Source organism: Ranitomeya variabilis, chromosome 6 (assembly GCF_051348905.1).
Source record: "Ranitomeya variabilis isolate aRanVar5 chromosome 6, aRanVar5.hap1, whole genome shotgun sequence".
Taxonomy (NCBI): domain Eukaryota; kingdom Metazoa; phylum Chordata; class Amphibia; order Anura; family Dendrobatidae; genus Ranitomeya; species Ranitomeya variabilis.
The window spans coordinates 122,361,839-122,387,907 of NC_135237.1; the positions used below are offsets into that span (position 1 = coordinate 122,361,839).

Genomic DNA, 26,069 nt, shown 5'->3' on the forward strand with positions numbered 1-26,069 from the left:
CCTCCGGTCAGGTGGAGTCCTCGGATTGTCCTGGAGTGGATGCGGTGGTGGAGAGATTGCATCATATTTGGGGGCAGGTGATGGACAATTTAAAGTTGTCCCAGGAGAAGACTCAGCTTTTTGCCAACCGTTACCGTCGTGTTGGTCCTCGGCTTTGTGTTGGAGATTTGGTGTGGTTGTCTTCTCGTTTTGTCCCTATGAGGGTCTCTTCTCCTAAGTTTAAGCCTCGGTTCATCGGTCCGTATAAAATATTGGAGATTCTTAACCCTGTTTCCTTCCGTTTAGACCTCCCTGCATCCTTTTCCATTCATAACGTTTTTCATCGGTCGTTATTGCGCAGGTATGAGGTACCTGTTGTGCCTTCCGTTGAGCCTCCTGCTCCGGTGTTGGTTGAGGGTGAGTTGGAGTACGTTGTGGAGAAAATCCTAGACTCCCGTGTTTCCAGACGGAGACTCCAGTATCTGGTCAAGTGGAAGGGATACGGCCAGGAGGATAATTCTTGGGTCACTGCATCTGATGTTCATGCCTCCGATCTGGTTCGTGCCTTTCATAGGGCCCATCCTGATCGCCCTGGTGGTTCTGGTGAGGGTTCGGTGCCCCCTCCTTGAGGGGGGGGTACTGTTGTGAATTTGGATTTTGGGCTCCCCCGGTGGCCACTGGTGGAATTGAACTTGTGTCATCATCTTTCCTGTTCACCTGTTCTCATCAGATCTGGGTGTCGCTATATAATCTGGCTTCTCTGTTAGTTGCTTGCCGGTCAACAATGTTATCAGAAGCCTCTCTGTGCTTGTTCCTGCTCCCAGACATCTACTAGATAAGTTGGACTTTCGTCCATGTTTGATTTTGCTTTTTGGTTCCAGTTCACAGCTGCAGTTTCGTTACTGTGTCTGGAAAGCTCTTGTTGATCAGGAATTGCCACTCTGGTATTATGAGTTAATGCCAGAGTCCTAAAGTAATTTCTGGATGGTGTTTTGTTAGGGTTTTCTGCTGACCATGAAAGTGTTCTTTCTGTCTTCTGCTATCTAGAAAGCGGACCTCAAATTTGCTAAAACTATTTTCCTGCTGTGTTTGTTATTTCATCTAAAATCACCGCCAATATATGTGGGGGGCCTCTGTCTCCTTTTTGGGCATTTCTCTAGAGGTGAGCCAGGTCTTATATTTCCCTCTGCTAGCATTATTTAGTTCTCCGGCCGGCGCTGGGCATATAGGGATAAAAAGTAGGACATGCTACCTGGCTACTTCTAGTTGTGCGGTAGGTTTAGTTCATGGTCAGTACAGTTCCCATCTTCCAAGAGCTTGTTCCTATATAGGCTTATGCTATGTTCTCTAGCCATGGAGATCATGACACCTGTCCCTCCTTCCATTCCTCATTTCAGTGGTCTGTGGCTGCTGGTCTTCTGGATGGACTACAACCCCTTTCTGTATGACATTGGCAGCTCATCTGTAACTAATCAAGGAAGTGTGATGTACGCCATCAGGTTAGACATAGTGCTCCCTCTCCAATTCCAGTTGTCTCTGACCCCTGTACTTGTATTTGGAATGGGTTGTGAGTGACAATAAATTGGCACCAACTTTAGTGTTGATTTTAATTCACTGACAGCTGATGCCAGCGACTAGATTTATTGTAGAACCTGCCATTGTTTTCCACACTGTATTTCCTACACTACTGCCTGTGCCCTTTGTCCAGCCAAATGTTTTCTGCCTGCTAATTATGTTGCATCTATACTGTGCTACTGCTTCTCTCAAGGCTGCCAGTGTTGGTGACACACAACCCTCTCCTTGCCTGCATCATCCAATTTTACACTGTGCTGCTTCTGCTGCTGCCAATACTGATAGACTGCTACCCCAGCCACACATCTGCTGCCTATTCATTATGTTCTATGGCTATATATTACACAGCCAGACATCTCATATACTGCCCCATCATATTCTATACTACACGGTTGCTGTTAATGCCACATTCACTGCCATTGCTGATAGACAGTCACAAACATCTGTTTGCCTAATGTGTTTTAAGGCTATACTGTACTGGTTTTGGGACCTCTGTAGGGTAATTGAGCCTGAACTGCTCAAAAACTAGATATTTTTTGCATACATATTTCAGAAACCATTGATCCTTCACTTTTTAAAGAAATCATTTCCCTACTCCTAAAAAGGGGATACTTTTGGACAGCTTATCAATAACCATTGTTTCTTCATTCTGTAAACAGCTAACCTTTTGCTGATTCCAAAATAATAGGGATAATTTTTGAACAGCTTGTTAAAAAGCCAGTGCTTCAGCACATAAAAGATACAAAACTTTTTCCTGCTCAAATATAGAATAATCTTGGTCAGCTTGGTTAACTAGCCATTGATTCCTCACTTTTCAAACAGCAGATATCAAAATAGGGATCATTTTTGAAAGCCGTGTTAAAGAGCTATAGCTTGTTCTTTTAACAAACTAACTTTTTGCTACTGCCCAAATAGTAATGCCCAAATAATTTTTGGTCCACTGCTCGTCAAAAAATCTTTGGCTTCTTCTTTGTGCATCTCTTGTCTATAAATACTAATAAACTGAACATCTGAGGTATTTTTTGGGACATTTTTACAATTTAAGAAGGCTGAAATGTTTGTTAGCGCAGTGTAAATCCTCAAAAGAGTTCAACACATTTCTAGTCCTCAGAATGTTACACATTTTTTTTGTGGGCAATTAAACGCTTTGCAGCGCTTGCAATTCGGTGTTTATTAATTGCTTCAAATGAAAATTTTGTTGAAAATTTGACAAATTTAAATTTCAAATTATTTAGTTTTCTCTGTTAAATAGGCTTGACATTTTCCTGGATAGTATAAAATGAATTCTATACCATGAGTAACTTTTGATAAGTTACCTGTTCCTTTCTGGTTTACAAGATACATTTAAGTAAATGGTGCAATGCCATCAGAGGTTTTTTGACCTTTTAAAATATTTTTAGTACAACCAATATCAATGTCCAACAAACTTATAGAATACATATGTAATACACTGTTGTGAAACACATTTTTCATCTTGTTCTCAGACAGAAAAAATACAAAAATTATAAAAATATGCACTTTAACCCCTTCACCCCCAAGGGTGGTTTGCACGTTAATGACCGGGCCAATTTTTACAATTCTGACCACTGTCCCTTTATGAGGCTATAACTCTGGAACGCTTTGACGGATCTTGGCGATTCTGACATTGTTTTCTCGTGACATATTGTACTTCATGTTAGTGGTAAAATTTATTCGATATAACTTGCATTTATTTGTGAAAAAAACGAATATTTGGCGAAAATTTTGAAAATTTCGCAATTTTCCAACTTTGAATTTTTATGCCCTTAAATCACAGACATATGTCACGCAAAATACTTAATAAGTAACATTTCCCACATGTCTACTTTACATCAGTACAATTTTGGAACCAAAATTTTTTTTTGTGACGGAGTTATAAGGGTTAAAAGTTGACCAGCAATTTCTCATTTTTACAACACCATTTTTTTTTAGGGACCACATCTCATTTGAAGTCATTTTGAGGGGTCTATATGATAGAAAATACTCAAGTGTGACACCATTCTAAAAACTGCACCCCTCAAGGTGCTCAAAACCACATTCAAGAAGTTTATTAACCCTTCAGGTGTTTCACAGGAATTTTTTGAATGTTTAAATAAAAATGAGCATTTAACTTTTTTTCACACACAATTTATTTCAGCTCCAATTTGTTTTATTTTACCAAGGGTAACAGGAGAAAATGGACCCCCAAAGTTGTTGTACAATTTGTCCTGAGTACGCTGATACCCCATATGTGAGGGTAAACCACTGTTTGGGCGTATGGCAGAGCTCGGAAGGAAAGGAGCGCCATTTGACTTTTCAATGCAAAATTGACTGGAATTGAGATGGGACGCCATGTTGCGTTTGGAGAGCCCCTGATGTGCCTAAACACTGAAACCCCCTACAAGTGACACCATTTTGGAAAGTAGACCCCCTAAGGAACTTATCTTGATGTGTGGTGAGCACTTTGACCCACCAAGTGCTTCACAGAAGTTTATAATGCAGAGCCGTAAAAATAAAAAATCATATTTTTTCACAAAAATGATCTTTTTGCCCCCAATTTTTTATTTTCCCAAGGGTAAGAGAAGAAATTGGACCCCAAAAAATGTTGTGCAATTTGTCCTGAGTACGATGATACCCCATATGTGGGTGTAAACCATTGTTTGGGCGCATGGCAGAGCTTGGAAGGGAAGGAGCGCCATTTGACTTTTCAATGCAAAATTGACTGGAATTGAGATGGGACGCCATGTTGCGTTTGGAGAGCCCCTGATGTGCCTAAACATTGAAACTCCCTACAAGTGACACCATTTTGGAAAGTAGACCCCCTAAGGAACTTATCTAGATGTGTGGTGAGCACTTTGACCCACCAAGTGCTTCACAGAAGTTTATAATGCAGAGCCGTAAAAATAAAAAATCATATTTTTTCACAAAAATGATCTTTTCGCCCCCAATTTTTTATTTTCCCAAGGGTAAGAGAAGAAATTGGACCCCAAAAAATGTTGTGCAATTTGTCCTGAGTACGCTGATACCCCATATGTGGGTGTAAACCATTGTTTGGGCGCATGGCAGAGCTTGGAAGGGAAGGAGCGCCATTTGACTTTTCAATGCAAAATTGACTGGAATTGAGATGGGACGCCATGTTGCGTTTGGAGAGCCCCTGATGTGCCTAAACACTGAAACCCCCTACAAGTGACACCATTTTGGAAAGTAGACCCCCTAAGGAACTTATCTTGATGTGTGGTGAGCACTTTGACCCACCAAGTGCTTCACAGAAGTTTATAATGCAGAGCCGTAAAAATAAAAAATCATATTTTTTCACAAAAATGATCTTTTCGCCCCCAATTTTTTATTTTCCCAAGGGTAAGAGAAGAAATTGGACCCCAAAAAATGTTGTGCAATTTGTCCTGAGTACGCTGATACCCCATATGTGGGTGTAAACCATTGTTTGGGCGCATGGCAGAGCTTGGAAGGGAAGGAGCGCCATTTGACTTTTCAATGCAAAATTGACTGGAATTGAGATGGGACGCCATGTTGCGTTTGGAGAGCCCCTGATGTGCCTAAACACTGAAACCCCCTACAAGTGACACCATTTTGGAAAGTAGACCCCCTAAGGAACTTATCTTGATGTGTGGTGAGCACTTTGACCCACCAAGTGCTTCACAGAAGTTTATAATGCAGAGCCGTAAAAATAAAAAATCATATTTTTTCACAAAAATGATCTTTTCGCCCCCAATTTTTTATTTTCCCAAGGGTAAGAGAAGAAATTGGACCCCAAAAAATGTTGTGCAATTTGTCCTGAGTACGCTGATACCCCATATGTGGGTGTAAACCATTGTTTGGGCGCATGGCAGAGCTTGGAAGGGAAGGAGCGCCATTTGACTTTTCAATGCAAAATTGACTGGAATTGAGATGGGACGCCATGTTGCGTTTGGAGAGCCCCTGATGTGCCTAAACATTGAAACTCCCTACAAGTGACACCATTTTGGAAAGTAGACCCCCTAAGGAACTTATCTAGATGTGTTTTGAGAGCTTTGAACCCCCAAGTGTTTCACTACAGATTATAACGCAGAGCCGTGAAAATAATTTTTATTTTTTTTCTCAAAAATGATTTTTTAGCACCCAGCTTTGTATTTTTACAAGGGTAACAGAATAAATTGGACCCCAAAATTTGTTTTCCAATTTGTCCTGAGTACGCTGATACCCCATATGTGGGGGGGAACCACTGTTTGGGCGCATGACAGAGCTCGGAAGGGAAGGAGCGCCATTTGGAATGCAGACTTAAATGGATTGGTCAGCAGCCGTCACGTTGCATTTGCAGAGCCCCTGATGTACCCAAACAGTACAAACCCCCCACAAGTGACCCCATATTGGAAACTAGACCTCCCAAAGAACTTATCTAGATGTGTTTTGAGAACTTTGAACCCCCAAGTGTTTCACTAAAGTTTATAGCGCAAAGCCGTGAAAATAAAAATTCTTTTTTTTTTTCACAAAAATGATTTTTTAGCCCCCAGTTTTGTATTTTCACAAGGGTAACAGGATAAATTAGACCCCAAAAGTTGTTGTCCAATTTGTCCTGAGTACGCTGATACCCCATATGTGGGGGGGAACCACTGTTTGGGTGCATGACAGAGCTCGGAAGGGAAGGAGCGCCATTTGGAATGCAGCCTTAAATGGATTGGTCTGCAGGCGTCACGTTGCATTTGCAGAGCCCCTGATGTACCCAAACAGTACAAACCCCCCACAAGTGACCCCATATTGGAAACTAGACCTCCCAAGGAACTTATCTAGATGTGTTGTGAGAACTTTGAACCCCCAAGTGTTTCACTACAGTTTATAACGCAGAGCCGTGAAAATAAAACATCTTTTTTTTCCCACAAAAATGATTTTTAGCCCCCCAAATTTTTATTTTCCTAAGGATAACAAGAGAACTTGGACCCCAGAAGTTGTTGTTCAATTTGTCCCGAGTACGCTGATAACACATATGTTGGGGTAAACCCCTTTTTGGGCGCACGGGAGAGCTCGGAAGGGAAGGAGCACTGTTTTACTTTTTCAACACAGAATTGGCTGGAATTGAGATTGGACGCCATGTCGCGCTTGTAGAGCCCCTGATGTGCCTGGACAGTGGAAACTCCCCAATTCTACCTGAAACCCTAACCCAAACACACCCCTAACCCTAATCCCAACGGTAACCCTAACCACACCCCTAGCCCTGACACACCCATAATTCTAATCCCAACCCTAATCCAAACGTAAATGTAATCCAAACCCTAACCCTAACTTTAGCCCCAACCCTAACTTTAGCCCCAACCCTAACTTTACCTCCAACCCTAGCCCTAACCCTAACCCTAACCCTACCCCTAACCCTAACCCTAAACGTGACTGAAATACGTGGCACTGAAATACGTGGCACTGAAATACGTGGCACTGAAATACGTGATACGTGGCACTTAAATACGTGGCACTGAAACACGTGGCACTGAAATACGTGATACGTGGCACTGAAATACGTGGCACTGAAATACGTGGCACTGAAATACGTGGCACTGAAATACGTGGCACTGAAATACGTGGCACTGAAATACGTGGCACTGAAATACGTGATACGTGGCACTTAAATACGTGGCACTGAAACACGTGGCACTGAAATACGTGATACGTGGCACTGAAATACGTGGCACTGAAATACGTGGCACTGAAATACGTGGCACTGAAATACGTGGCACTGAAATACGTGGCACTGAAATACGTGGCACTGAAATACGTGATACGTGGCACTTAAATACGTGGCACTGAAACACGTGGCACTGAAATACGTGATACGTGGCACTGAAATACGTGGCACTGAAATACGTGGCACTGAAATACGTGGCACTGAAATACGTGGCACTGAAATACGTGGCACTGAAATACGTGGCACTGAAATACGTGGCACTGAAATACGTGGTACTAAAATACGTGGCACTGAAATACGTGATACGTGGCACTGAAATACGTGATACGTGGCACTGAAATATGTGATACGTGGCACTGAAATACGTGGCACTGAAATACGTGGCACTGAAACACGTGGCACTGAAATACGTGGCACTGAAATACGTGGCACTGAAATACGTGGCACTATGACTGTCAGAAAATGTTCATTAAACGGTTAGGGGTGAGGTTAGGGGTAGAGTTAGGGTTAGGGTTTGGATCCCTTTATCACCTTGATGGTGGTGGGTGGCTTTTCAGTGTGTTTAAATGCATGCGTTTTTAACGCAAACAAACGCATGTGCTTAAAAACGCAAGAAAATACTGCAGGTTGTATTTCTGAAAATGAACGCATGCAGAAAAAAAACGCATGCGTTTGAAAACGCGACCAAACGCGTACAAAAAAACCGCATGCGTTTTCAATGTTAAATATAGGGAAAAAATGCATGCGTTTTTTGTGCAAAAAACGCTGCAGACAAAAACGCAAGTGTGAAACCAGCGACGCTTTTTATAGCAAAAAAGTTTTTGCGTCTCCACATTTTGAGACCTATAATTTTTCCACATTTTGCTCCACAGAGTCATGTGAGGTCTTGTTTTTTGCGGGACGAGTTGACGTTTTTATTGGTAACATTTTCGGACACGTGACCGTTTTTGATCGCTTTTTATTCCGATTTTTGTGAGGCAGAATGACCAAAAACCAGCTATTCATGAATTTCTTTTGGGGGAGGCGTTTATACCGTTCCGCGTTTGGTAAAATTGATAAAGCAGTTTTATTCGTCGGGTCAGTACGATTACAGCGATATCTCATTTATATCATTTTTTTATGTTTTGGCGCTTTTATACGATAAAAACTAAAATATAGAAAAAATAATTATTTTCGTATCGCTTTATTCTCAGGACTATAACTTTTTTATTTTTTTGCTGATAATGTTGTATGGCGGCTTGTTTTTTGCGGGACAAGATGACGTTTTCAGCGGTACCATGGATATTTATATCAGTCTTTTTGATCGCGTGTTATTCCACTTTTTGTTCGGCGGTATGGTAATAAAGCGTTGTTTTTTGCCTCGTTTTTTTTTTTTTTTTCTTACGGTGTTTACTGAAGGGGTTAACTAGTGGGGCAGTTTTATAGGTTGGGTCGTTACGGACGCGGCGATACTAAATATGTGTACTTTTATTGTTTTGTTTTTTTTATTTAGATAAAGAAATGTATTTATGGGAATAATACATTTTTTTTTATTATTATTTATTTAGGATTTTTTTTTTTTTTTTTTTTACACATGTGGAAAAAATTTTTTTTAACTTTTTTACTTTGTCCCAGGGGGGGACATCACAGATCATTGATCTGGCAGTGTGCACAGCACTCTGCCAGATCGACGATCTGCTGTGCAGGGCTGCAGGCTTACCAAGTGTCTGCTCTGAGCAGACACTCGGTAAGCCACCTCCTTCCCTGCAGGACCCGGATGCCGCGGCCATCTTGGATCCGGGACCTGCAGCCAGGAAGGAGGTAGGAGACCCTCGCAGCAACGCGATCACATCGCGTTGCTCCGGGGGTCTCAGGGAAGCCCGCAGGGAGCCCCCTCCCTGCGCGATGCTTCCCTATACCGCCGGTACACTGCGATCATGTTTGATCGCGGTGTGCCGGGGGTTAATGTGCCGGGGGCGGTCCGTGACCGCTCCTGGCACATAGTGCCGGATGTCAGCTGCGATATGCAGCTGACACCCGGCCGCGATCGGCCGCGCTCCCCCCGTGAGCGCCGCTGATCGGTGATGACGTACTATCCCGTCGGCGGTCATACGGGCCCACCCCACCTCGACGGGATAGTACGTCAAATGTCGGGAAGGGGTTAAACATAATGGGTCATCAGTTTTTAACGGCTTAAAGACAAGGTATTTTTTCATTCTTGTTCTTTCATTTAAGTCATGGTAAAAGTAGGCAAACAAAGTTACTCTCTAAATCAGTATTTTTATGGCTAGAGTTGGGTAAATGTAATTCTATTTGAACTTTACAAGTCTGTATTATCCACTGTACTATTTTTCTTAATTATTTCCATTTGAATTCAACGATTGGTGATCATGTTGAAGCCACAGATATGTTACAGAATGTTATACCATTGGGCAGTAAAAAAAATAGTTCAATTTTAAATTAAAAAAAAAATTGTTTTAACCCCAGATTGTTCATTGTCACAAAAGGAAATGGATAAAAGTTACACCAAAATTTGTCACACAATTTCTGCTTGTTATGTCAATTCCCCATGTGTTGCTATATAGTACTTCTTAACAACATGGCAAGACTCTTGAGAAAAGAAGCACTATTTGACTTTTGGAGCCCTGATTTTGAAGAATAGTTTATGAACCCCAAATCCAGAACCCCTAACTGCCTGATGAGCAGAATACTCTCCCAAGTGACCCCATTTTAGAAATTACACCCATCTGGGAATTTTTCTCCAATGTAATGCCAATTTTGACTCTATGGGTGTTCTACAAAACAGAAGCAACAACAGATGTTGCTGAGTGAAAATTGTAAATCTTTATATTGTAATATCCAGTGCATTGCATTGTGCCTAGCTCATGCTTCTGGAGACACATGTACAGCTCTGGCAAAAATTAAGAGACCACCACATCAAAACCCTGTCATGGGCAGCCCAATCTCCAGACCTGAACCCCATTGAAAACCTCTGGAATGGAATCAAGAGGAAGATGGATAGTCACAAGCCATCAAACAAAGAACTTCTTACATTTTTGTGCCAGGAGCAGTGTGAAAGACTGGTGGAAAGCATGCCAAGACGCATGAAAGCTGTGATTAAAAATCATGGTTATTCCACAAAATATTGATTTCTGAACTCTTCCTGAGTTAAAACATTAGTATTGTTGTTTCTAAATGATTATGAACTTGTTTTCTTTGCATTAGTTGAGTTCTGAAAGCACTGTTTGTTTTTTAATTTTGACCATTTCTCCTTTTCAGAAAAAATACAAAATGTATTGCTTGGAAATTCAGAGACATATTGTGAGAAGTTTATAGACTAAAAGAACAAGTTACATTTTGAACATTTTGCAGTAGTCTCTTAATTTTTGCCAGAGCTGTATATCAATATGTGCATGGAAACAGAGTCTGTCTAAGGCTAGTTTCACATTTGCGTCTATGTTTTGCAACCACAAACATATGCAAAAACACATGCAAAAAGCATGATAACGCAGCATTTTTTATCCACATCAGCTTACACATGACTGCAAAAAAATGCAGCGTTTGCATGTGTTTTTACATGCTTTTGCGCTTTTTATGTGCATGCATTTGATATTTCCAGGAGGGCGTGTCTCAATGGGTGTGTCTAAATCAGTTCCTGGACATGTGCAGTCCGAAGTATGCCAGCGCATCGAACGCATGCATACACAAAGACATACAGTACGTACGCATGCGTTCCCATAGACAGTAATGCGTTTTTTTAATGCACTCATCCGCATGCGCATGCCCGCGCATATTTGATGGAAATTTGCCTCCTCAAAAATTCCAACATGGTGTGTCAGCCGCACCCCGCCGCACACAGCGAAAAAACGCATGTGTAAGCAAACGTGGGTGAACACATTCAAACGCATGCACCTGCGTCTACAATGTTAAAGATAGGAAATCAAGACGCATGCAGATCTGTGCGTCAGAAATGCTGCGGACACAACCGCAAATGTGAAACCAGCCTAAGCCAAAAAAAAATACAAAATTTGGCAACCCTTTTACATTTGTAAAGAGAATGATGGGATTTCACTACCATGATGGATTATTAACTTTAATTTAGGACATTGAATTTGGCATTTTTGAAATATATAATATGACTAGTTACGTGTGCTCAAAATATGTCAGAAATTTATAATTAGAAAGTACATTTTCCCCGTTATGCTTTAATGGTTAATGTCTCAAAGGACATAGCAATGTTACCTTGTAGCATTGAGATTTGGGTTTGGCTCTAACTAAGCACAAGGACCTGCCTATCCTGCCCAGATGCAGCATTCCTCCTGCATAGGGGCATTAGCACACCCCAAATGTAATCTACAGTTCATGGTGATGTGAATAAAGCACCAATAACTGCACAACTATATTCCTGCAGTGCTTAGTAATGTTCAAGCATTTTTGTCGTTTTCCCTGAGCGTGTATGAGCTTATTTTAGGTACATTTGCTTCCTCCCACACTGAACAAACATACATAGGGACCTCAACTATGGTGCAGAATGGAACAATTGAACGTTACTTATCTATAGGATGCCGGATAACTTGCATATCACTAAGGATCCACGGACTCAGGAACTCAGAAACCATCTAACATGGAATCACAGTGCGCATGCCCGTGGATGACTTTTTGCCAACAGCCCTGCCCATAGTGAACAAATGGAGAGGCTGTTGAGTAGGTCCACTGTCACTACATTCTGATAGGGATAAACTTTCCCCATTCTACCTATCAGTAAGGGGATCTTGCAGTCGAACCACTAGGTGGATATGAATGATAGATAATTTACCTTTAGAGGGGTTGTCCAGTCATAAACTACAAGTCTGCCTTCATTCTATGTGACTGCAGACTTGTGAATCCTCACATCGTGCACACTATGTGCTGTGAGGATTCTTTGTTGCAGTCACTGGGAATGGTTGGTCATGTAAGCACAAATATGCGATATGCATACTCCCGGCCACAATCCAACTAGACTGTTCTGGTCTCGCTCAATACACTAGTCGGAATGTAGCCAGGGGTATGCATATTGCATACTTGTAGTCACCCACTCCTGGCGCTAGAGAATATTCACAGTGCGTATTGTGCATAGTATTTACAAGTCTGCAGTCACATAGAGTGCTGCAGACTTGTAGCTTTAGACTGCACAACTCCTTTAATTTTAAACAATTTGTCTTTGCAGCTATGATACATTTGTAATTTAGAAGAATGGAGAATAGTCACTTTGCATTGTTTTACCTTATGTTTTATTAATTCTAAAGGTTTCTTCTTGTTATGACATATTGTTTATCCATGACAATTTACTGTTACTAAATAGTAAAGAAAGAATGAACCTAAGCAATTAAATACCTTTTAGGAGCACTGGAAATATAGCTGTCCGTTCTGATCAAACTAAATTTAGTCTTTTGTATGTTCTGTTTAACAAATTACATTTGTCCTGTTCATTCGTATTCATTAGACATCATTCATTTTATTAGGACTTAATTCAATTCAACCGGAGTAATTAAGTACATCAAGTGCTATCAATATTGCAAAGATGAGGGGACAGCAGAAATGTTTTAGAGATATAAATTTGCAAAACAGTAAAAATGAAAATAATGTAACATTATTGTGATATATGCTGGATTAAGTATGAAAATACAGAAAATCACATAAAAAAGGTGACTATAACATTTAGTGTTCGGTTGTGACATTTAGTATTCCATTCATTGAGCACTAAATGTTGCTTTCTTAATGAACAGACTGAGTTATGCCCAATGTGAACCTGTAGACCAAGACATAGCTGTGCATCCTTGAGTCCCGTAACCAAATACAGCCTAGTGCATTGTTTTAGCTGGGACATTCTTTTACCTTCTCTCTCATAAATGTCAGACATGTACGTTATCTATGGTTTGTGCTTCCTGCAGGATACCCAGTTGAGCACTGGTGATCAGAAGTAAGAGAGTGGCTGTGACTGGCAGCTAAACTTTTGCATTAAATGGAATCTGTCACATAGTGTTTGCCACCTAATCTGAGAGTAGCATAATGGGCTGCTTGATGCAGTTTTGATAAAACTATTTTATCAGCAATAGATTCTCACTAGAGGACTAGTAAACCTGCTCTCAAGTAGTTCTCCATATTCATGAGCTCTCTATAACCCCACTTCTACCACTGATTGGCAGCTTTCTACCCATACACAATGCATGTAAAAAGCTGGTAATCAGTGACGTGCATGGCATCATACAGAGCTCAGTATTCCGAAAATTGTAGCAGATAAAACAGTGATTTTATCAAACTGCAGCAAGTAGCCCAGTAAGTAATACATTACTGGATTTAGGGTCTCTACATCATGCTGCTCTCAGATGGGTAGCAAAAAACTAGTGACAGATTCCTTTAACAGTCTAAATCAGTCATTTAGACGCAGAGGTGATCTTTTTATATTACTCAACTTTGGCAACAAAATCACTGAAACCATCTGGGAAATCATGACATTAAGACGACTAAAACACACCCCTAGCCCTCTATTATCAAAGCTATAAGACAATATAAAAGGCTTACCTGTAACACAATATCTCCTTCTCTACTCCCCTCTTCTCTCGCGCATCACCCCTACTCTGGAACTCTCTACCACAACATATCAGACTTTCACCTACCGTCGAAAACGTCAAAAAGAACCTGAAGACCCACCTCTTCCAACAAGCCTACAACCTGCAGTAACCGCTGATCCACCAAACCGCTGCACGACCAGCTCTACCCTCACTTTATCCTCACCCATCCCTTGTAGAGTGTGAGCCCTCATGGGCAGGGTCCTCTCTCCTCCTGTACCAGTTGTGACTTGTATTGTTTAAGATTATTGTACTTGTTTTTTATTATGTATACCCCTCCTCACATGTAAAGCGCCATGGAATAAACAACGCTACAACAATAAACAATAATAGTAATAATAATAATAACACTGGCATTTCTGCACCCCCTTCCTTGGCAGAGATGCCGACGCTTTCACTGCCACGACCCCACACCTCCTTCTCCTGTTGTCCGTGTCATGGCTCAGGAGTCTTTGCACTCCGCCTCCCTCCCAAACAGAGATGCCAATGTAATCACCACCAGTGTCCCGTGCTCCATCCTCTTTCTCCTGCAGCTGTCCGGGGTCTGCTCGCAAATCCCCAGGCACTATGCTTAAAGCAGATAAGCGGTCCTAGCCTCTATAGTGTCCCTAGCCAATAGTTGGGGAACACTTATTATTTAAGGCACCTCTACCAGGTAGGAGGTGCCTGTGCAATGTTGTAGGTTTGTACTTAAAACATGTTAGTCCTTAGGTCTCAGTGCTTGTATTCCTGTATACATGCCTGTCTATCAGCCATGCCCACCAGGTGGCCTATCAGGCGTACCCGCCTGCCTGTCTATCAGCCATGCCTGCCAGCCTGCTTATCAGCTGTGCCCACCTTCCTATCAGCCATGTCCACCTGGCTGTCTACCAGCCATGCCCACCTTTGCTTGCCAAGTCTACCATCCCTGGCTGCTCCTGCATCCGGTCTCTTGTGAGTCAGCTGCCATCTACCTGAGGACAGTGCTGGAGTAGCACATGGTCCCGCCTCACTGCGTTTCTCCTCGGATCGTGATATTGTCAGCCATCACGCATCCGAGGTCGGACTTAGTGAAGCATCTAGTCATACCCCTCTAGGCTCTCCTTGGATCATGGCACAGTGGTTCCACCACCAAGTTATGCCCTCTATGAATTGTAATGAAGACCGCAAAAAAATTGCTTTATGCATTAGCCTACACAAAAAAAATCATATACACTAAAAGTTAACATACTTTCACGATGTTTAAAAATGAGATTTATCCTATAAAGATAAGGACTGAGTCACCAGGTTTATGTTGTCCTATCTGAGTTCAGCATGAAATACCTTGCAAAAGCAATTACGCGACAACCCTTTGAGAAATCAACTATGCAAAACGGACGTCGGGGCTGCCTGGAGAGCACATCTATTACTTTACACCATGTGTAAGCTAAGCTATTGGCATTTACCTTTGCATCTTTCTGTTGAACATGCATATTTGTGGGTCTTTGGGACCAATATCTACATGTATTATATAGACTTCTGGCACCTGCTTTCTGCATTATTTTAACCTAATTCTGATGCAGTCATGCTTTTTTCTGCTCTATACTGGACATTGATGTCTCTCCATGTTCCTCTTCCTCCTTACTGGACCACAATACTCTGCATGTATGGTTATTTTAACCTTATTTGATTAAAAAACTTGTTATTCTCTTTAGTGGTTTGTGGCTACTCCATTAGTGGTGGGTTCACATGTTTTGATAGTTTATAGGAGTACTCCACCTCTTTATTCTTCTCATTCAATTGGGGCGGTCACTTAAATTGGTTATGTTCCCAACCCGGATACCTAGAATGTGATATATTAATGTTTTGATAGTCATAAAAAAGATTTACATTGTATAAATCTGTACACTATTCTTGAATTGTCTAATTAAGTAATACCCTCTATCCTCTATAAATTGTAATGAAGACCACTGTAAAAATAGCAGAAGTGCTTTATGCATTACCCTAAACAAAAAAAAAATCATATCAATTAAAAGTTAACATACTTCTAATATGCTTACAAAATTAGATATCCTATAAATATAAGGACTAAGTCACTAGGTTTAGGTTGTCCCATCTGAGTTCAGCATAAAATAGGGACAGAAACCCTGATTCCATTGTTGGGTCACTTACTGGGCTACTTGCTGTAATTTTGAGGAGCTGCAGCTATCTTTGCACCAATCCAAGATAGGCAACTTTCAGTTTTTGAATTACAAAAACACCTATTGCATTTTATGAACTGAGATCATTGTTTCTGCCTACAGCAATGGAGATCTGCTTCACTTCTATTTTTTTATTTATTTTTATTTGTCATACAAAATGGAAAATTGTCTTACTATACACATAACAGATGATGAATTTTGATTGGTAATTTTCTAATTATTTTGGTCTAAGATTCACATCATACCTCTTCTGAAGTAAACATCACAAGTCGGGGAACACTTGACAGCCCATTCTCTTTTATGTCAGGACAGAACTTGTACCTCGCTAAATTTACAGCATACATATTGGATACAGAGCCACCTAGAGATTAATTAGAAAACATTTTACATGGGTTCATGCATGGAGGTCACAGTATAATTTTATTTTCACCATAATGCTGCCGCCAGATCAAGTCAGGAAATTCTTTATATTTTAAAAAAATTAAATGGAACATGGATGAAGGTATTTGACATCTAATCTGAGAGTATCATGATGTAGAGACAGAGACCCTGTGTAACGTGCGTGATTGTGAAACCACTGTACCGGGAGAGCCTGGAAAGGAATAACTAAGTGACCACCTCATAGGGTGGTTAGAATTGGACCCAGGTGGACGCCAGGTACCACTCCAGGATAGACCCTGAAGCCGCAGTAACTGCCCCCCTAGGGGGTGTAGGGAAGCAAGGATGGATTTAGAGAGTCAGGACAGCCAGGAACAAGGTAGCAGGATAATGGATACTGCACATCTGGTAGACAGGGCTGGAACTGGAACACAGGAATAGACAGGACATGGTACAGGAATTGGACCCAGGGGGATGCCAGGAACCACTCCAGGACAGACCCCAGAGTCACAGTAACTGACCCCCTAGGGGGTGTAGGGAAGTAGGGATGGACTTGGAGAGTCAGGACGGCCAGGAACAAGATAGCAGGATAATAGATACTGCACATCTGGTAGACAGGGCTGGAACTGGAACATAGGAATAGACAGGACATGGTACAGGAATTGGACCCAGGTGAACGCCAGGAACCACTCCAGGACAGACCCCAGATTCGCAGTAACTGACCCCCTAAGGGGTGTAGGGAGTAGGGATGGACTTGGAGAGTCAGGACAGCCAGGAAAAAGGTAGCCGGATAATGGATACTGAACTGCTGGTAGACAGGAATAGAACTGGAACACAGGAATAGACAAGACAGGTTACAGGAACACAGGATCTGGTTAAGACTAGATGGATGAGGGAGGCAGTAATAGGTGCAGACCAGGTGGGTCAGGATCAGAAGTTGGTATGGGAAGGACTAGATTAGGATCAGGTACAGATAGGGTGGACAAAATCAGAATGAGAGAGCATGGTGACAGGGACCTAACTACTTAGACAGATGTGTACAACAGTAATGTACTAGCGTAGCTAAGGCACCTTTTATAGCGGAGGGTGCCTTAAATACCTGATGTCTCCCAGCTAATGGCTAGGGACATTCTGCCCCCTTAGGGAGCGTGCCCTGCCTAGAGGAGGAGCGTGGAGCGTCCCCACTGCCGCAGGGCCGAGGGGTACCCGGTACCGGGCCTCTCTGTCTCGGTTCTGGGAGTGTCACGGTGGCTAGACCCAGTCCGTGACCCTGCTGAGGGGCGTCCAGTGAAAGTTGATAATGTTGTGGTGTGGTGCAGGTCGCGATGAATAACGAGGACACCAGGTTGCAGTCTCTTTACCTCTTTACTGAAGGCTTCAGGATCCTCAACCCGGAGTACGGTTAACAGGGCTGTCTGAGACCGGCCGGTCCGATGGCACCTCCAGAGTTCCCTTTGCAGGTGGAAATCTGTGCCTACCTTCTAGCGCTTGTGTGTTGTAGTCCTTCCCAGATTAGCACCACGGGATAGTCCTAACAACTGTTGTGTCTGTTTCTGAAGTTCCCTCACAACTGATTCTGATGTTCTTCTCCGTCCCCCCAGATGATATGGCTAGGACGCACCCATATGACGGGTAGGCCTGGAGGTCTTCCAGGACCCTAGAGTTGCCCCTCTCCAACTGTTGCCCCCTATGTCTGCTTAGGTGATTTAGGTGAGACAGCCCGCCTATAACTGACTGTCCTGCCGTAGGTTTGAAGTAAGGCTTGGAGCTCAATACTTCCTCGGCATTTCCGGCCACCGGCTACGCGCCTCAGTAGGATGTTGCATCGGTCTTGCAGCATGACTCCTACTGGTGTTATCTACTTGTTTGCGTTGATCTTATTTCTCACTCTTCACAATAAACCTCGCTTCTTGTCCTTTCTTGGGGTACCGCCGCAATGAAGTGCAGGCGCGGTCCCGTAACGTTCTTTCTGTTCGCTAGGCCTCTGTCAGGATCCCACCCCTGACAGGGACCCCCCTGAATCTTCCCCTGCAACACCCTCTACCACAGGATGTTGCTTGGTTCCAACCCAGTCAGCTTCTTACTAACTTCCTATCTAACCCCCAGTTTTACCAGATTGAGAGGAGTGGCCTAATACATAGCACCCTTAGCTCCCCCTGGAGGCCAGACTGTGAAGTGTATTGGTGTCTGTGATACCTGGTCAGGCGAACTCCTTCAGTGCCATCAGACATACCAACACCCCCCTTAGCGGCGGAGCATCAGTACTGCAATGACCAGGACTCTGGGGCGCTGCAAGCGGGACTCATGCAGGGACCCCAGCACTGTCCTAACACCCAGATTCCTGTAATGTGTCACTTACTTTTCCATATTCATCAGCTCTGTATAACCCTGTCTTAACCAGTTGTAGGCAGCTTTCTGTCAATGCACAGTGTTCACAGGAAGCTGCCAATCAGTAGTGCAGACCGGGTGATACAGTGAGCAGCATTCAGATAGATCTGCAGTAGAGTTTATAGCAAAACGACAACAATCAGTGCAATAAGTGATATATCCCTGGAGTGAGGGTCTTTGCCCATTCATCATGCTTTTCTCAGATGAGTTTGCCAGGAACTGGTGACAGATTCAAGTTAAAAACTTTGCAGGACTAATTTAATGACCACCATGTTTATCATATATCTCTAAAACTATAGGAATTAAAATTATAAAACTGAATAAGGCCAATATAGCTGATGCTTTAATAAGGATTCATAGTTCAGTCACTATTGTGTTAGGCTCTGTCCACAGTATAATATCTTGACGTATACACTGTACATACAGCCCTGACATCAATAATTATATCAAAATAATACGTTCACTGATTACTCACCCATGCTAGCAAATGGCATTCCCTTCAAGGTCTCAACCTCTGTTGAAGGCCAAGTTAAAGCTTCGAAGATTTTTTTGTTGAGTCCAGCATTGAGAGTTAAAAAAGTTCATGCTTTATTCGTAACAATTACAAATCCACAATGGAAGACATAGTATTTCTGATCAACTTTCATGTTTCTAATGTATCTACTCATAGCAATGGACCAAGCACAAATGGTGCTAAATACTAACTGAGCTAAAAAGCAGGTGATATCTGACTACATATATGTCACAAAACAAACCCGCTAAAACTATTAAGAACAGAATATGTTGACTTTTACATTAATAAAAAACAGTAATCAAAAATTAGAAAAGGATGCAATACAAATTCCACAAGTCAGTAATAAAACAATTATTCCTATGGTTTTAGATGTGAAACGGAAATCATGTATTAAAGGGAATCTGTCAGTAGGAGCAACCCTCTCAGGTTATTTATATGCGCTTGTGGGTCATAGGAAGCTGAATAAAATGATACCTTAATATCTATGATCCGATATCTTTTTCCAGAGAAATCCACATTTTTCTTAATATGTAAATGAGCTGTTAAGATTTATGGGACGGACACTGATCTGCATGATAATCTGCATTCAGAGATTATTTTAAATTAAAGGGGGAGATGCCAGGGTGAGACATATAATGACTTATAGTCAGCTCTCCTGATCTACATGTCTCATACTGGTAACACCCTCATCTATAATATAACGCTGGGAGCGTCACTCTGTCCGAAGCCTCTATAGACTGCGCAAGCGCAAGCGCCGGCGCAGTCTGGACCGCACAGAGCGACGCTCCCAGGAGATCGCGGTATGCGTAAGCGCTGAACGCACACCGCGATCTCCACCGGACAAGCAGGGACGAGCCAGGAGGCGGAGGGTGAGTATACTTACCTGACCCGTTCCACCGACGCGCTTCCGGGCCGTGACTGTCCCCCTGCTCCCGGAATCGGCGCCTGCGCAGTCCGCGCTTTCCGGCGCCATTTTCTTGAAGACACATTGCAGTGTCTTCAAGAAAATGGCGCCGGAAAGCGCGGACTGCGCAGGCGCCGACTCCGGGAGCAGGACCAAGAAAATGGCCGCACCCAGCACAGCCGCCCACAGCAACGCACAGCCGCCGCACCCAGCACAGCCGACCATAGCCACGCACAGGCGCCCACAGCCATGCACAGGCGCCCACAGCCACGCACAGCCACCGCACCCAGCACAGCCGCCCACAGCCACGCACAGCCACCCATAGCCACGCACAGCCGCCGCACCCAGCACAGCCGACCACAGCCATGCACAGCCGCCGCACCCAGCACAGCCGCCCACAGCCACGCACAGCCGCCCACAGCCACGCACAGCCGCCGCACCCAGCACAGCCGACCACAGCCACGCACAGCCGCCGCACCCAGCACAGCCGCCCACAGCCACGCACAGCCGCCGCACCCAGCACAGCCATCCACAGCCACGCACAGCCGCCGCACCCAGCACAGCCGCCCACAGCGACGCACAGCCGCCCACAGCCACGCACAGCCGCCGCACCCAGCACAGCCGCCCACAGCGACGCACAGCCGCCCACAGCCACGCACAGCCGCCGCACCCAGCACAGCCGACCACAGCCGCCGCACCCAGCACAGCCGCCCACAGCCACCCATAGCCACGCACAGCCGCCGCACCCAGCACAGCCGACCACAGCCGCCGCACCCAGCACAGCCACGCACAGCCGCCGCACCCAGCACAGCCTCCCACAGCCACGCACAGCCGCCCACAGCCACGGACAGCCGCCGCACCCAGCACAGCCGCCGCACCCAGCACAGCCGCCCACAGCCACACACAGCCGCCGCACCCAGCACAGCCGCCCACAGCCACGCACAGCCGCCCACAGCCACGCACAGCCGCCGCACCCAGCACAGCCGACCACAGCCACGCACAGCCGCCGCACCCAGCACAGCCGCCCACAGCCACGCACAGCCGCCCACAGCCACGCACAGCCGCCGCACCCAGCACAGCCGACCACAGCCACGCACAGCCGCCGCACCCAGCACAGCCGCCCACAGCCACGCACAGCCGCCGCACCCAGCACAGCCGACCACAGCCACGCACAGCCGCCGCACCCAGCACAGCCGCCCACAGCCACGCACAGCCGCCGCACCCAGTACAGCCGACCACAGCCGCCGCACCCAGCACAGCCACGCACAGCCGCCGCACCCAGCACAGCCACCCACAGCCGCAGCACCCAGCACATCCGCCGCACCCAGCACAGCCATGCACAGCCGCCGCACCCAGCACAGCCTCCCACAGCCGCCCACAGCCACGCACAGCCGCCCACAGCCACGGACAGCCGCCGCACCCAGCACAGCCGCCGCACCCAGCACAGCCGCCCACAGCCACGCACAGCCGCCCACAGCCACGCACAGCCGCCGCACCCAGCACAGCCGCTGCACCCAGCACAGCCACCCACAGCCGCCGCACCCAGCACAGCCGCCGCACCCAGCACATCCGCCGCACCCAGCACAGCCGCCGCACCCAGCACAGCCACGCACAGCCGCCACAGCCACGCACAGCCTCCGCACCCAGCACAGCCACGCACAGCCGCCCACAGCCGCCTACAGCCACGGACAGCCGCCGCACCCAGCACAGCCAGCACAGCCGCCCACAGCCACGCACAGCCGCCGCACCCAGCACAGCCACGCACAGCCGCCTACAGCCACACACAGCCGCTGCACCCAGCACAGCCGCTGCACCCAGCACAGCTGCCGCACCCAGCACAGCCGCCCGCACCCAGCACAGCCACGTCACATACAGCCGCCCGCACTCAGCACAGCCACATCCAGCCGCCCGCACTCAGCACAGCCGCCCGCACTCAGCACAGCCGCCCGCACTCAGCACAGCCGCCCGCACTGATGGGGGCGCAGGATGGAGCAGCACGTGATAGGATGGGGGCGCAGGATGGGAGCACATGACAGGATGGGGATGAGGATGGAGCAGCACATGACACGGTGGAGTGGCACATGACAGGATGGGGGCGCAGGATGGAGCAGCACATGACACGGTGGAGCAGCACATGACAGGATGGAGCAGCACATGACACGGTGGAGTAGCACATGACAGGATGGGGATGCAGGATGGAGCAGCACATGACACGGTGGAGCAGCACATGACAGGATGGGGGCACAGGATGGAGCAGCACATGACACGGTGGAGCAGCACATGACAGAATGGGGGCGCAGGATGGAGCAGCATATGACAGGATGGGAGCAGCACATACCAGGATGGAGACCATATTCCAATATAAATGCTCGCCACCCGGGCGTAGAACGGGTTCAATAGCTAGTTTAAAATAATCTTTGGAGGTAGACTCTCAGGGAAATCTGTGTTCGGCCCATAGATTTTAACAGCTCATTTACATATTAAAGGGTTTGTCCAGTACCTACAATGTCCTTTCTAAATATCTATCTTAACACCCGAATCACTTATTTAATAAACTTTATTATACAATACCTTATAATTTTTCCTGGAACAAGACATCATCAGTGGGCAGTACTGCAGTTACTTATTACAGTGTGTTGCATCAGCATCCTCCGAGTGTGTTGTGGGTCCATGGTGATAGACGCCTTTTGAGATGTGAGTGTAGTGCCTGCACTCAGCTTCTATCTCTGCTCCCGCTGTCTCTAATTGTGAAACAAGATGTTGTGAAAGGGTGGAGACAGAAGATATGAGTGACACCTGCACTGCCCCAGAGCTTCTATTACCACCCTGAAATGAATTATCATCAGGGGCGGTGCTGATGTCACTCACATAGCTTTTATCACTGCTCCCTGATGACGATTCATTTGAGGGCAGTGCTAGAGGTTGTGGGGCATCTCTGGTGTGACTTGTAGCTTCTATCTCTGTTAGAAGATGTGGTGGCAGAGATGTGGGCACTGCATTCACAGATTCTATCACCATGGGTCCAGCACACCAGAACATCTTCAGAGGGTGCGTTGTAGTAAGTAACTGCAGTGCTGCCCCCTGATGGCATCCTTCTCCAAGACAGGTGGTGGATGCTGTGAACAGTGAGTCCTGCAGCATCCTATTTGAGACTCCTCCTAAACGAAACATCACAGGAAGTAAAGTAAAAAAAACACATTAACCCCTTTCCAACATTGGGCGAAATAGTACGCCAATGTCGCACACCCTCCCTTTGATGTGGGCTCCGGCAGGGAGTCCACGTCATTCCCGACACATGTCAGCTGTTTTGAACAGCTGACATGTGCCTAGAACAGCTGCGGCTGGAATAGCATTTAACCTGTTAAATGCCATTGTGAAACGCTGACAGCGGCATTTAACAAACATTTCCGGCAATTGCACAGGAAATCCACGCATCAGTGATTGCGGGTCACCGATGGGTTGGCATGACAACCAGAGGTCTCCTGCCCGGTGGTCGGTGCTCATAGCAAGTGAGGTATTCTACTACATGCAGGAGATCTGATCATCACATGTATGTAGCAGAGCTGATCGAGTTTTGGCAGCTTCTAGTCTCCCATGGAGACTATTGAAGCATGCCAAAGTGAAAAAAAAATGTTTTTAAAAATATAAAAAAAAAAAATAAAAAAAATATAAAAGTTCAAATCACCCCCTTTTTACCCCATTCAATATAAAACAATAAAAAAATTCAAACATACACATATTTGATATAGTCGTGTTCAGAATTGCCCGATCTATCAATAAAAATAAGATTAACCTTATCGCTTAACGGCGTAGCAAGAAACAAAGTCAAAACGCCTGAATAAGGTTTTTGGTCGCTGAAACATTGCATTAAAATGGATTAACAGGCGATCAAAAGATAGAATCTGCACCAAAATAGTATCATTAAAAATGTCAACTCGTCGCACAAAAAATAAGCCCTCTCCCAACCTGCGATTACAAAAAATAGAGACGCTACGGGTATCGGAAAATGGTGCATTTTTTTAACAAAGATTTAAAATGTTTTTCACCACTTAGATAAAAAAGAACCTAGACATGTTTGGTGTCTATGAACTCGTAATGGCCTGGAGAATCATAATGGCAGGTCAGTTTTAGCATTTAGTGAACCTAGTAAAAAAGCAAAACAAAAAAACACTGTGGGATTGCACTTTTTTGCAATTTCACGGCACTTGGAATTTTCTCCCATTTTCCAGTACACAATAGGTTAAAACCAAAGGTGTCTTTCAAAAGTACAACTAGTCTTGCAAAAAACAAGCCCTCACATGGCCATATTGACGGATAAAAAAGTTATGGCTCTAGGAAGAAGGGGAGCAAAAACAGAAAACGCAAAACCGAAAATACCTCCGGTCATGAAGGGGTTGAATGATTAGATAGGGAGAAGTTTTGGGCATTGTATAATAAAGCAAATTATAAAAGTGGTTAGAGTGTAAAGGTAGATATTTAGAAAGTGCATTTTAGGTACTGATCTAACCCTTTAAGAAAAATTACTCTGGAATTGTAAGACATTGTATCCTTAATGTCAAGGTATAACTTTGTTTGACATACATGCCCATATAAACGGTACAGGAGAATTGATCCTTCTGACAGATTCCATTTGAGATAGAAAATTTGAAAATCCTCAGAATTCAAAAGAGCGCTTCTTATATAAGCTCCACACATGTGTTTTTTTTTTTAACTAATTCAATGCCTTAAGCACACAAACTATTAATTCGATCTTGATGTAAAATGTTTAGCAATAACAGAGATATTTTAAAATTTTTGAAAATTATATATATCATCAAGGTGTTTGAGAATGCTACCTTTTACAGGTTGGCCTGCACTGTTGACTTATGAGAGTTTACAATCTGTACACTGAATAATTTATAAAACTTTAATTGAATTACTGTTGATATTATTATTAACATCAAATAACCACCGCACTGTAGTCCTGCTGCAAACCATAAACAATGCCTATTGATTAAGGAACTGTCACTTCCTAATAACACCACTGTGATAGTGGCACTCACTGGGCTAGATGAATGCGACTTCCATCCCGGCATCAGATGCTAGTGCAGTCCTAGTGTAGTGGGCAGTGTGCAGTGGGAGCATCCTCCTGCTGATGTGCTTCCCTGTGCGCTAGCAAAAAAGATGTGAGATCCTGGCATGCTCCCTATGACCCTGATGAAAAGGACTGTGTCCTTCGAAATGCATTGTTTTTTTGGCCTATCTGAGAGCCCATCACATAGGGCTGGTGATGCCACCACTACCACATCCCCCTCTAACCTTGCTACTCCATGGCAGCACTTCCAGCTGGAGCACACTGGAATATCACATCTTTTTCGCAAGTGCACAGCGAGGCACGCCAACAGAAGGATGCTCCCACTGCACATGGCCCGCTCCACTAGGACTGCATTAGCATCTGACGCCGGGATGGAAGTCGCATTCATGGAGCCCAGAAGGAAGTGGCAGTTCCTTACTCAATAGGCATTGTTTAGGATTTGAAGCAGGATTGTAGCGTGGTAGTTATTTGATGTAAATTTACACAGCATACGCATAGTGTTCAGGCAGGACTGCACACAGAGCCTGTCAAACTACAAGTAGATTCAGCTGTCATATAGCCTGCGAGCGCCAGTGTGTTCTGCTATGTGCTTTTTTGATACTATTAATTTTTATGCATTGCATTTATAGTGCTACCATATTCCACAGAATTTACATACATTATCACGGCTGTCTCCAATGGGGCTCACAATCTAAATTCCCTTTGTAGTATGGAGGGAAGCCCTCAAGGGGAGAAAATAGAAAATTGCAGATATTGTCCTTGGTGGGATTTGAACCTTAGACCGCAGCACTGTCCACTGCAAGGATTGTTGCCACAGTTAAACCAAGTTACATACCTTTTAATGAATAA

The 26,069-nt window shown here is 44.7% G+C and overlaps 1 protein-coding gene across 1 annotated transcript in view; it reads right to left on the bottom strand.

The window, feature by feature from the left end:
* Positions 1-26,069, bottom strand: part of GADL1 (glutamate decarboxylase like 1) — a 503,402-nt gene that overhangs the window by 245,462 nt on the left and 231,871 nt on the right. Inside the window, exon 6 of the mRNA XM_077268963.1 lies at positions 16,208-16,323. Coding sequence (XP_077125078.1) covers positions 16,208-16,323 — 116 coding nt within the window. The remainder of the gene's footprint in view (positions 1-16,207; positions 16,324-26,069) is intronic.